The following is a 12,923-nucleotide window of genomic DNA, read 5'->3' on the forward strand; positions in this document are numbered from 1 at the left end:
TTTTACCATATATTTAGTGCGCCTTATAATGCGGTACGCCTTATAGTGCAGAAAATACGGTATTTCAAGTGAAAACCTACTTGAAACAGGTGAAAATTGTCAAATAAGTTATTTTTCTGGTGATGACTCTTGTTTTAAGTGTAATGAGATTTTTTGACTAAAAATTTGACATTTTAACTAGAAAAAAGACAAATATTCCTGGTAAGATTTTTTTGCAGTGAAAAAAGTTGAAAACATGAAAATTACTGCAAACTGTGTCAGCAACATCCCAACCCTGGATTTTACTCATCATTGCTCGCTTCTGACTAAACTTGTGACATGGTGGGCAGGGCGGTCTTAAAAGAGGACATTTCAGAAGATGACTGGAAAATAATATGTGAAAAATCTCAGAAACAAACAGCAAATACAAATCTAAAGCTACTCCAATACAATTGGTTAATGCAGACTATACAACTCCTGTCAAATTAAATAAATATAACAGTAATATACCTGACAATTGTTTCAAATGCAATGAGATTCAGGGAACATTTATGTATTGTTTCTGGGAATGTGACATAATTAATTCTGGAGGGAGGTAATTAATAAAAGCCTGTTTATCCTGTCCTGTATAAATATTCCACTGGACCCTACGTTATTATTGCTGCATCTACTGTTGAGGAATATTTTTATATAATCATGTGAATATTTTATAATCATTTAACACCTAAGTAAAGCATTTAACTAGGACTAATATTGAGAGTGGAGAGAGAAAGAGAGTGGGAAAAAACACTGGCCTGAGACACAAGGGTAAGGGAGGGGAAGTCCGCTGCACTTGCAAGGCCATGGCCTTGAGCAACTGTGGCAAAGCAGGTAGAGGCAAAATAATGAATGATTATAGTAAATGAGCAAAGAAGCCTCATTTTCCTAAGCGGCAGTTTTCTAGTGATGATAAGCATGCAAAGAAAGAACTTCAAAGAAGTTGCTGAACAGATGTGTAGAATCGTAAAAGAGAGAATAATGCATTTATTGTCATATGTCTCTTATCTACCTATAAAAGCCGTGGTCCGGAGATAGGTTTTCAGAGTTTTCCTTGGACCGCGGAACATGCGATGCTCTCCTGTGGACGTCTTGTACTTTTTTTGGAATAAAAGGACCTCCACAGTATTTGTTGGACGAATACCAGCCGAAACTTTGACTCCTGTGTTTTCTTCAAGTCCACGGATGAAGGAAAAACTTAGACGATTTGGAATAATGGAAAACTTAGGATTATTGTGGAGATCCCAAAAAGGATTTTCTCTACACTACATCCAGCAGATTTCAATTTGAAACCCTAAGAATGTAAATGTATTGATTTTACTGTATTGCAGGCAAAAAGGATTATTGCTCTCAACTGGAAGAAAACGGATGCAGCTACAATCGGTGCTTAGATCAAGGTTATGGCACAATGTAGGTCAATGGAGAGAGTAACATATACATTAAAAAACAAACTCGGGATGTACGAGGAAATCTGGAAACCGTTTAATCAATTCATTAAAAAGGGAGATATAGGGGTTCTTCTACGGCAGGAAAACGCAGGGCAGGAACCTAAATATCAGAGTAATGGTGAACCACGGAAGGGAAGGGTCTTGGAGGGCGACAGCAAAAGTGTAATGTTTGTTTATGTGTAAGTTTTGTTTATGTATATCTTTTCATTTCATTTTATTCTTTATTTCATTAAAAAAATAAAACAAACAATTCAATACAAATACAAACACAAATGTTCATAAATTGTTAATGAAAAGGGAGCAGAAAGAAGAAGAATCTTATCTAATCTGCCCCTTTTTCCAAGAAATAAATTCACAAATAACATAAATTAAAAATGTAAAACAACAACTAAGTAAATAAAAAAACTAAAATAAAATAAAATAACCGCCGTCTATGGGTATGTCAATCAAACTTAACTAACATATTTCATTATATTTACTTAACATACAGGCTTTAATTGTTCTTTTGAATGTAATGTTTGATTTGGATTCTTTGTTTTCTTTATTCAGATTGTTCCATAAACTGATTCCTTTCACAGAAACACAACGTTCCATCAATTTAGTCCTGAATCTTGTTTTTTTTTTTTAAATCTCTGTTCCTTTTAAGTTATACTTGCTTTCTCTTTTTTCAAATCATTTCTAAATGTTGATTGGTGAAGTTTTTTTATGCTAGAGGTACCATTGGACTGTACTTACAATTCTGTCATATGCTCTGTACTAATTTTGGACCTGTGCTCCAGCTGTTCTCTCACCTGCTTCAGTTCTCGCTCCAGCTCCTGCTTCTGTGTTTGGATGCTCTGGTTCTTCTCCTTCTCCTCGTCCAGATTCCTCCTCAGCTCCGACACCTCCTCCTTCAGCTGATCCCCGACTTGTCCCGCTGAGAGCGCAGACGTCTGCAGCTCCTGTTTCAGCATCTGGACTTCCTGCGTGAGAGTTCTGGTCTCAGAGGATTTGTCCTGGATCTCCTTGGATTGCTGTTCCAGTCGAGTCTGGGCTGCTTGGAGCTGGACTAGGACTTGTGCTGCATCCCCCGCCGTGCTGGACACCTGGGAGGATTTTACCATATCAGTTAATTAGTATCAAGATGTATTAATGAAACTAAACCTGATTTTTCCCTCAGTATGTGGTTTTGGAGGGAAAAAAGTTGAAAACATGAAAATTACTGCAAACTGCGTCAGCAACATCCCATCTCATCATTCAGGACTCTAATGGCGCTTTCCCACTAGTACCTACTCAGCTCGACTCGGTTTTGCGATTTTCCACTAGGGGTCTAACGTGCCGAGTAGATACTTTTCTGTATCTATTCTGCCGAGGTTCTAAGCTGCTGAGTCGGCTGTATCTGACATCATCACACTACAGGCCACCGATTGGTCGGGGGGTTGGAGTCAGAGAAAGAGCGACTTTGACGGCTTCTTTTTCATTTTATTCAACAGGCAATGGCAGCACAAAAGTCTGTTTCATGATCCAACTCTGAGGGTCAGATGTTCATAAACCTGGTGCTGAGGAGAGAATTAAAAAGGGATCTAGATGGGCGATAAGGAACGACCAGATCTACCAGGATCTCTGTCACTTCATAGCTGCTCACGGCTCCAGCTGACTTTTCAGCAGCGCCGAGCACTGCAAAAACTCAAAATCTTACCAGAAATATTTGTCTTATTTCTAGTTAAAATGTCTTATTTTTAGTCAAGAAATCTCATTACACTTAAAACAAGAGTTATTAACAGAAAAATAACTTGTTATTTGGTAATTTTCACCTGTTTCAGGGTAAATTTTCACTTGAAATAAATAGAAAAATCTGCCAGTGGGACAAGATTTATCTTCTCATTACAAGCAAAAAAATCTTGTTCCACTGGCAGATTTTTTCTACTTATTTTAAGTGAAAATCTACTTGTCTTGTTTTAAGTGTAATGAGATTTTTTTGACTAAAAATTTGACATTTTAACTAGAAATAAGACAAATATTCCTGGTAAGATTTTGAGTTTTTGCAGTGAGACAAACAAAAAAAAAAAAAAGCGTTGCCGCTTGAATCTTCTCTCACTCTAATTTTTTAACTTGATATCAAACACAAGCCACAGATCCAGCAGCACATCTATCATCTCCTCCAGGTTCTACATCTTTAGTGTTGTTGTCTTCTTCATTTAGATACACAATCAAATTCACAGCAGCTTCTCTCCAACCTCCTACTTCTGCTCCAGGTGCTGAATTGTTATGGAAAAGAAACCAGGCCGAGTTGAGATGAGTAGAGCCGAGTAGGAACTAGTGGAAAAGCGCCATATGTTCAGCTGGTGGAAGAACATTCACGTTTCAGTTTCCTTTGACCCACCTGGAGCTCTGCAGCCTCAAGTTTGTCGGTCAGCAACGTGAACTCCTTCTCTCTGTCCTCTCTGTCCCGGACCAGCCGGCTCAGCTCCGTCCTCTGCAGCTCCAGAGCAGCCTGGACCTCCTCTCTGCTCTGCTTCTCCTGCGCCAGTGCCGCTACAGCGTCTTCTCTGCCTCTGCTCTCCGCTTCCAGAGCTGCTGCGGCTTTTTCCTTGTCCCTTCTCTCGTCTTGGAGCGATGCCATCGTTTCCTGCTTGTGCTGCTTCAGCTCCTCCAGCGCAGCGGCCGTCTCCCCCCGAGCTTTCCTCTCCTTCTCCAGGGAAGCCAGCGCCTCTTCTTTTCCCAAAGTCTGGTACTCCAGAGCAGCGAGGGCGGCTTCTCTCTGTCTCCTCTCTTTCTCAAGCTCAGCCAAAGAGTCCTGTGGGATTGAAATTGGGATAAATTCCTATGATGATGAAAAAACGAGTTCAAGTACTAAAAACAAAACTATAAAGTTCAAATACCTGTAGTTTCAAAAAGGTCCACCAATGAGCTCAGTCAGACTCAGAGCTGCGTGGTTTGTGACCTCACTGATATCGGATACCGCACTGTAACCTGTTCACCCCTAGGGGATTTTGGAGGTGAATTTTGCCTTAACAGGCCTATCCAAATTAAATCAACAATATATCCACAATTATAAGGACAATATGCATAATCTTGGTCTCAATGGATAGCGAAGAACTAACAGCATACATTTCCAGTGTCAGAAAAATTGTGAATGTTCACATGCCTGAGCAAATTGTGATAAACCAAAGAAAAAACATTACATTTTTATTCTCATCTAATTTTCTTTTTTGTTTGCACAGTGGAAAACACAATGACAGCAATGACACCACTGCCTGGATTCAGCAACTCCTTGACTACAACTGTACCAAGTTACATGAGAATAGCTTAAAGTACATAGATTTTATAAAGGTTTTAGTGTGGATAGTACCAGGCGGACTCAGGCCAAAATGTGCCAAATGTTTTTTTTTACCCTTTTTGAAGGGAATATGGCTATAAAATACTTTGATGATTTGATGATACATGATTTCATCAATGTAAAATCTCCAACAACTACTTTTGAGTTGTTATAAATCAAATACTTTGTTGACAAAACGTACTTGGACTTTTGACATATTGGCTTTAGGGTTTTTTGTTTGAGAAACAGTTGAAAGAAAATCCCCTGACAGCACTTGAGGAACTTTTTCCACACATGAACTGGTGCCAGAAGCTGCTGGACCCGGTACCGGGTCAAGTCGGGGGGGAAGGGGTTAAATCCGAAAAGACAAGTTAGACGGGTATAGTTTAAGTATTTAAAATCTTGGACTGAAGTAAAACCCAGCGAGGTGTGGGAAATACGCAGCTTTTGCTCAATAAAATAAAGACAAAACCATGTCACCAGATCTGGAGGAGGTGTGGCGTCAACTAAAAAGAAAAAAAACAAAATACTGAAATGTTTTTGAAAGTAATACACAAGAATCTGTCAAATGCTGGTTGTGATCAAGTTTGCCACTACTGGAGATGAGGATACAAGGTGATAAGGAAAGGGCTGCAAGTTTAAATGAATAAACTTGCTTCACATGAAAACACTGACTCTTTTTGAGTCTTTTTAGAAAAGCTGGGTACATGATGTTGCTTTTTCACACCAGTTTCCTCACCTCCTGTGAACTCCTCTCTTCAGCCAGCTCCAAGTGTCTCTGCGAGTTCAGCGCCACCATCTTCTGCAGTTGTTCCTGCAGCCGGGAAACCTCCGACGATTTCTCCTGGAGTTCAGAGAGGAGCCGTCTTTGCCCTTCACCGTCAACGGCTTCATGAAACAACAATGAAAATAAAGGAAACCAGGATGAGAAAGGAAAAAATAAAGACGGTGGTAATAACTGTCCCTATAAAAACTCATCAAAGCCAAAGTTGAACTAAAGAAGAACAGAGATGATGCGGATGAACGTTGGGGAAACAAGTGAATGCAGACTGATGCAGAGTAGGCCTGTGTTGGGGAAGAGGGAAGAAAGAAAAAAAAAGAAAAAAGAAAAAAATCGATTTTCCGATTCCAAATCACTTCTCATATTAATTCCTAAAAATCGATTCGTATGTCTAAAGATCCATTTTTTTTTTTCATCATTACATTACAACTTTTGGTATTTTTTTTGTTTATGCCCAAAAAAAATGAATGTTTTGTTGGACACAAGAATAACTACAGCCATGTTTTTGCCTTTAAATATGTTTAAACGTATGAAAACAACTTGTAACTACTATACTGTAAAGAGTATGAAGCTTTGACATTAAATATTTAAAATCACGAATCCCACTATTGCAGGGGTCGGCAACCCGCTCTAGAGCTGCATGCAGCTCTTTATCGCCGCCCTGGTGGCTCCCTGGAGCTTTTTCAAAAATGTTTGACCTTTTTTTCTCTTTTTTTTTCTTTTTTTCCTTTTTCTCTGTTTTTTTCTTACTTTTTCCTTTTCCTTTTTAATCTCGACATTCTCGAAATTTTGATTTTTTTCTCGACATTTTGACTTTTTTCTCAACATTTTCGACTTTCTCGACATTTCAACTTTTTTTCCTCAAAATTGTACTTCAACATTAATCTCAACATTTCGACATTTCGACTTTTTTCCTCGACATTTCGAAATTTTCCTCGATATTTCGACTTTTTTCTCAAGATTGTACTTCAACATTAATCTTGACATTTTGACTTTTTTCTCGAAAATTTTATTTTTTTCTCGAAATTTTGACTTTTCTCGCGAAATTTTGACTTTTTTCTCGAAATTTTGACTTTTTTCTCAACATTTCGACGTGCATAATGAAAAAAAATAAATCTTCCCCCAGTTATAACTAATATAGAAACATGCAGCATGTGTTGCCTTCATTCTAAGGCTGATACAAGACTTTTCATTTTTTGCGGCTCCAGACATATTTATTTTTTGTGTTTTTGGTCCAATATGGCTCTTTCAACATTTTGTGTTGCCGACCCCTGCACTCGTAGGAACAGAGGGCGGTGCTACCGTTGTGGTTGTTGCCCAGCAGCTGTGGGTCTTTCTGCTGCTGATTGATCAGCTCCATCGTCTCCATCGTTCCTACAGCGTCACTCCCGTTCGTCTGAGAACCAGCTGGCAGGTCTGAGCTTGGGCGTGTCTGATCCGCCGGTTCAAGGCCCTGGGAGTCCAGAAGCTTGTCCTGACAGAGAGGGACACGTGAGAGGAATCCCTGACGGAGCCACATCAGCAGCTCCAGTCAAATCAATATGCAAGCAATGAATAAGTAAACACTGATGCCAGAAGAAGAGGCTGCGTTACCATGGCTGCCACATCGGGACTGGCTCCTGCAGCCGACATCTTGTTAATTAGATTCTTGAAGATCTCCAGCCTCCTTTCAGATCGTTCCTCTAGGAGCTCTTTCTCTCTCGCTATGCGCTCACTGGTACAAAAACATTCACCATTCAGGAAGTAAATATCACCTCAAACTTCATTTCATGACAGGATCCAAAAAAAAAGCTCTGCAAGTAAAAATTCTGACAGTTGAAAAGCAACGGAGTAAAAGACCACATCGTTCCAAAGGTGCAGTTCAGAAACAATCCCAGCCATTCCTAAAAACCCATTTGTATGTCTAAAGATCAAATTTTTTTTTCTTCTTCATTACATCACAACTTTTGGTATTTTTTTTGTTTATGCCCAAAAAGGAATGTTTTGTTGGACACGAGAATAACTGGTTTTTGCCTTTAAATATGTTTAAAAGTATGAAAACATTAAAGTTTTCATTTATAATTGCATAAATTGTTTATATACCATCTTGGGGTTACATTTGCAAAAAATGCTAAAAACCAAATTGTCAAAAATGGGAAAATATAAAACCAATTTCATACGTCTCTGTTTGCTGCCCTGGATGTGTTTGATAATTCTGCCCCAAACGATGTTTCTGAAAGCAGTTCTATCAGCATTCTGGGAGCTGATTGGTCCTTACAGCATCATTAGCTGCCAATACTTGCTGTTATATCTCAATATAATACTAGTATTAATATGTTGCAGAACTACAGTCATATCATTCATGCAACAGCTAAAAAACAGTTTTAATAACACTAACCCAAATCCATATCAGAATCGGATTGGATCGAATCAAATCTTGATAATCGAGTCTGAATCTTAAGAATTGGAATCAAATCGATTCTTGACATTTGAATTGATCCCCAGCCCTACAGAGCATCCGCTTCACAACAAAGTGATTCAGCCCTGCCCCAGTTCCAACCATCCAGTTACTCTTCAATAAAACTTAAATGGAAGCTACTTCAACATAGAACTGAATTGGTTGTTACTGAACTGAATTGGATCTAGCTTTGTAGGATGTACGTTAAAAGAAAAGAAGGCTCACTCGAAGTCGCTCTGCATGCGAGTGAAGAGCTGGGAGAACTCGTGGCTGGTTTCCTCCCTGACCCGAGACTCCAGGAGCAAACCTTCAGCACGCTCCTTCTTCAGCTGCAGCTGCAGCTGCTTCAACCTGGCCAGCTGTCTCTGTAGCAGAACACAAAACAGCAGAAAATATTACTCTGTCAACGGAAAGGCTTGTTGTCCCCTGGTGGAATATCTACACCCCGATACAAGGAGTTAGGTCCAAACAGTGTGGCTTCTCTGACATCAGGGAAAGAAGGGCGTCTCTACAGGGTCCAGAGATTTTCCTTTTTTTATTTTTGTATGATGCACGTTTCCCTGAAACTTTAACAGATGCCTTTTACTGATATCCAGCCTTTGCTGAGTGGTTCCTGTTTGCTGATAAATTCAGAGCATAATGACATTTTAAACCTCACCAGACATGTTTAACACATAGAACACCATTTGTGTTCGCTGCAAAAACTCAAAATCTTACCAGGAATATTTGTCTCATTTCAAAAAATCTCATTACACTTAAAACAAGAGTCATTACCATAAAAATAACTTATTTGACAATTTTCACCTGTTTCTAGTAAATTTTCACTTGAAATAAGTAGAAAAATCTGCCAGTGGAACAAGATTTATCTTCTCATTACAAGCAAAAAAATCTTGTACCACTGGCAGATTTTTCTACTTATTTTAAGTGAAAATCTACTTGAAACTGGTGAAAATTGTTGTTTTTTCCAGTGATGAGTCTTGTTTTAAGAAAAATGAAAGATTTTTTTTACTAAAAATGAGACATTTTAACTAAAAATAAGATAAATATTCTTGTTAAGATTTTGAGTTTTTGCAGTGTTTAGGACTTGTTAGGGTGTTAAAGTCAGATGTTTGTATTTCAGACCATTTCTATTCCGCTGCTGAATGCCTGCTTGATGAGTTGGCTTGTTGTTTTGCAACAAACATTCACCTCTTTGTTAAAAATGTCAAATGAACTGACCTGGTGTGTCTTTTTACAGATAACGACTTTATCATTTTCATCACATTCTTCATTGCTGCCAGTCTGATCCATGGTGTCGTCCATGAGGCTCAACTCTTCCTCGTCATCATCATCCTCCTTAGAAATCACATTTTCAAAACAATTAGCGTATGTTTGTGTATATGTATATATAGATATGTATGTTTACAGTATGATGGAGGGAGCAGTGCTGCATCCGTCCTACCTGGACATCCTCCAGGCTGCTCTCCCAGCCAATCAGGGAGCTCCTCCTGCTGCTGCGAGCAGCCCGTCCCTCAGCGCCGTGGGTGATGGAGACGTCACAGCGGGACGTCTGCAGGGGGACGGGTGGAGGGAGGAGAGGTCTGGCAGGAAGAACTACAACCTGAAAACACACCACAGAAAATTAAGAGTTAGTTAGTTAGTTTCAATTTATGGTCCTTTCGGAAATTCAGTCAGAATACATGGTCCAAAACAAAAAAACAGAACAATGTACAAGACAATTCGACATAGAACGATATACAATAACATAACACAATGATCCTAAAGTGCTTCATACCAAACCTAGTGGATTATGAAATTAATAATGCATCTATAATTTATTTAAAAGAGCTATACTAGAGGGTACATAAACGACCCCGTCCTGATATTCTGCTTTGAGGGGTTGAGATATATCACGCCGTGACAAACTTTTTCCTCTCCTTTTTAATCTCGACAAATCGACTTTTTTTCTCGAAATTTTAACTTTTTTCTCAACATTTCGACTTTTTTCTCAACATTGTACTTCAACATTAATATCGAAATTTCGACTTTTTTCTTAAAATTTCGACTCCAGACATATTTGTTTTTTGTGGTCCAATATGGCTCTTTCAACATTTTGGGTTGCCGACCGCTGCTCTATATAGATAGATACATATAGTATATATCTCTCAGATACACAAAATCAACCACTATTTTCTTTCCAGATCTGAGAGCACTATGTTTTGTCATTGGCTGAATGCAAAGCAGCAGTTTAGAGAGCATTTCAACTTTGGAGAGCCCCCTGAATGTCTGCAGGCCGAGTGCAGCTCAAATCTCCACGAGGGCAGATCAGAAAAGCCGCGTTACCTTCTGGGCCACGGCAGAGAACTTGAGGACGTTGAGAGTCTCGTCGTACATGGAGGCACACTGGTTGATGTTGACGATGATGCAGGCTCTGCCTCTCCCGCTGAAGAAGCTCTGCAGGTAGTGGGTGAGCTTGCTCTCCCTGAAGGGAATGTGCTGAAGCAGCCTGAGGGTGGGGAGACACAAAACAGCTGGTTTGCATTTGCAGCGGAGTCTCAGACGCTGTCAAAGTCCGTGTGCATTGCAAAAACTCAAAATCTTAACAAGAATATTTGTCTTATTTCTAGTTAAAATGTCTCATTTTTAGTAAAAAATCTCATTACACTTAAAACAAGACTCAAAAAACAACAATTTTCACCTGTTTCAAGTAGATTTTCCCTTAAAATAAGTAGAAAAAAATTTGCCAGTGGAAGAAGATTTTTTTGCCTGTAATGAGAAGATAAATCTTGTTCCACTGGCAGATTTTTCTACTTATTTCAAGTGAAAATTTACTTGAAAAAGGTGAAAATTGTCAAATAACAAGTTATTTTTCTGGTGATGACTCTTGTTTTAAGTGTAATGAGATTTTTTGACTAAAAATGAGACATTTTAACTAGAAATAAGACAAATATTCCTGGTAAGATTTTGAGTTTTTGCAGTGTGAGTATGGAGAGAAACCCTCTACGGAGGAGTTTTAGGGCCAGGCAGGAGAAAAATAAATATTTTAGAGGAGGTCGAAATGTCGAGATTAATGTTGGAAGTACAATTTTGAGGAAAAAAGTTGAAATTTCGACTTTATTCTTGAAATTTCGACTTTATTCTTGAAATTGTACTTCAACATTAATATCGATATTTCGACTTTTTGTTCAACATTTTGACTTTTTTCTCAAAGTGCACAATAAAAAACAAATCTTCCCCTCTCAAATATTTTTTCTCCTGCCTGGCCTTAATACTCTTCCGTAAACCCTCAGAGGTCGTCGTCAAGTTCATAAAGAATAGAGATCCATCACAAGCTTTGTCTAAAGAACAAAGATCTATAAAAGATGTAGAAAAAGCAAAATAAAACAAAACAAAAAAAAAGATGGAAGTGGAGGCCAACTAAGTGAAAAAGGTAATTTGCTGCAATCAGTTGAACTTTTCAGATTAAAGAGCAACTAAAAACAAGAGAAGGGTTAGCAGCGACTCACTTGGCCTGCTGATTGTGTCGTAGTGCGTTGATACATTTTCCTAAGATGAGCAGCGACGTGTTGATGTTTCCGGCTTCTTTCAGGCGTTCTCCTATATTCTGGGTTTTGGCGCAGCGTTCGGAGCCGGCTAGGTCACACAGACACAACCTGAGAGGCAAACGCCATGAAGGCGTCATCACATCAGACACAGGACAAGACAGATTCACACGTTGCTTCCACACATATCCTCACTCTCAGCACTTCCAGGGTTCAATCAGACACCTGAAGAAAACACTGTACTCACTCGCTCACGGTCTGGACTCTTTGAGTCCCGGTGTCGTCGATCCTCAGAATACGAACGGAGAAAATGCTGTGGCTGCAAGAAACAGGAGAACAAAACGCATTTTAACGACACGGCCAAGGCGTCTCGCGATGGGGCGGTTGTTGTAAATGTAGCCCACAGGTGCAGCATTAGACATACGAATCCATTTTTAGGAATTAATATGAGAATCAATTTAGAATTGTAAATTCGATTTTTTTCAACACAGGCCTAGTTGAAACGTGGAGCTCTTCATCTAAAACGCTCCCCCTCTATGAGACGTGGCATAATAACCAAACACGAACTGTAAACGTTCAACGTCCGTGATGAGTGCGTCTTTTCATCCTCATGAATGAATCCCCATCGCTGCTGGTTTTGTAACTTTCCTCTCAGTGTCAGGTGGTGTGAACGCGGGTAAACACGGTGGTCCTCACCTCCTGCTGGACACATGGTTGAGCCGCGTGGAGGAGAAGCTCTGGTTCTTCTTGCCCAGTTTCACCACTTTGTAGGCCTCTTCTGCACTGCTGACCTGGACCCAACGGAGATCTGAACCCAAAACAGGACGTCAGATAACATTTCTGGAGACATACTTGTCTTTTGTACAAGAGAAAGGAGCCATGGACATCTGATGGAAAGAGTTCTTAGAGGAAGCCCACGACAAAAAAAAGATACCAAAATTAAAGAATAAAAACAAACAGAGTGGTGTTGTTTATCCTCTACTGTGTATCCGGTACTGTGTACACTCACACTCTTAACAAGAATATTTGTCTTATTTCTAGTTAAAATGTCTCATTTTTAGTCAAAAAAAAAAATCTCATTACACAAAACAAAACTCATCACTGGAAAAAACAACAATTTTCACCTGTTTCAAGTAGATTTTCACTTAAAATAAGTAGAAAAATCTGCTAGTGGAACAAGATTTTTTTGCTTGTAATGAGAAGATAAATCTTGTCCCACTGGCAGATTTTTCTACTTATTTTAAGTGAAAATCTACTTGAAACAGGTGAAAATTGTCAAATAACAAGTTATTTTTCTGGGGATGAGTCTTGTTTTAAGTGTAATGAGATTTCTTTGACTAAAAATTAGACATTTTAACTAGAAATAAGACAAATATTCCTGGTAAGATTTTGAGTTTTTGCAGTGTATCCACTACTGTGTATC

General features: G+C 39.0%; 1 protein-coding gene across 3 annotated transcripts in view; it reads right to left on the reverse strand.

Annotated features, from left to right (window-relative positions):
* Positions 1–12,923, reverse strand: part of LOC133463518 (kinesin-like protein KIF20B) — a 73,966-nt gene that overhangs the window by 52,073 nt on the left and 8,970 nt on the right. For 2 of the 3 annotated variants that reach the window (XM_061745088.1, XM_061745087.1), the window contains exons 9-20: positions 12,197–12,308; positions 11,748–11,819; positions 11,465–11,611; positions 10,302–10,464; positions 9,421–9,579; positions 9,198–9,314; positions 8,205–8,344; positions 7,136–7,256; positions 6,845–7,016; positions 5,501–5,649; positions 3,826–4,239; positions 2,255–2,548 (exon numbers count right to left, since the gene is read on the reverse strand). In XM_061745088.1, coding sequence (XP_061601072.1) covers positions 2,255–2,548; positions 3,826–4,239; positions 5,501–5,649; positions 6,845–7,016; positions 7,136–7,256; positions 8,205–8,344; positions 9,198–9,314; positions 9,421–9,579; positions 10,302–10,464; positions 11,465–11,611; positions 11,748–11,819; positions 12,197–12,308 — 2,060 coding nt within the window. The remainder of the gene's footprint in view (positions 1–2,254; positions 2,549–3,825; positions 4,240–5,500; positions 5,650–6,844; positions 7,017–7,135; positions 7,257–8,204; positions 8,345–9,197; positions 9,315–9,420; positions 9,580–10,301; positions 10,465–11,464; positions 11,612–11,747; positions 11,820–12,196; positions 12,309–12,923) is intronic. The other variant, XM_061745089.1, reaches the window with a different exon arrangement.

Source organism: Cololabis saira, chromosome 17, assembly GCF_033807715.1.
Source record: "Cololabis saira isolate AMF1-May2022 chromosome 17, fColSai1.1, whole genome shotgun sequence".
Taxonomy (NCBI): Eukaryota; Metazoa; Chordata; class Actinopteri; order Beloniformes; family Belonidae; genus Cololabis; species Cololabis saira.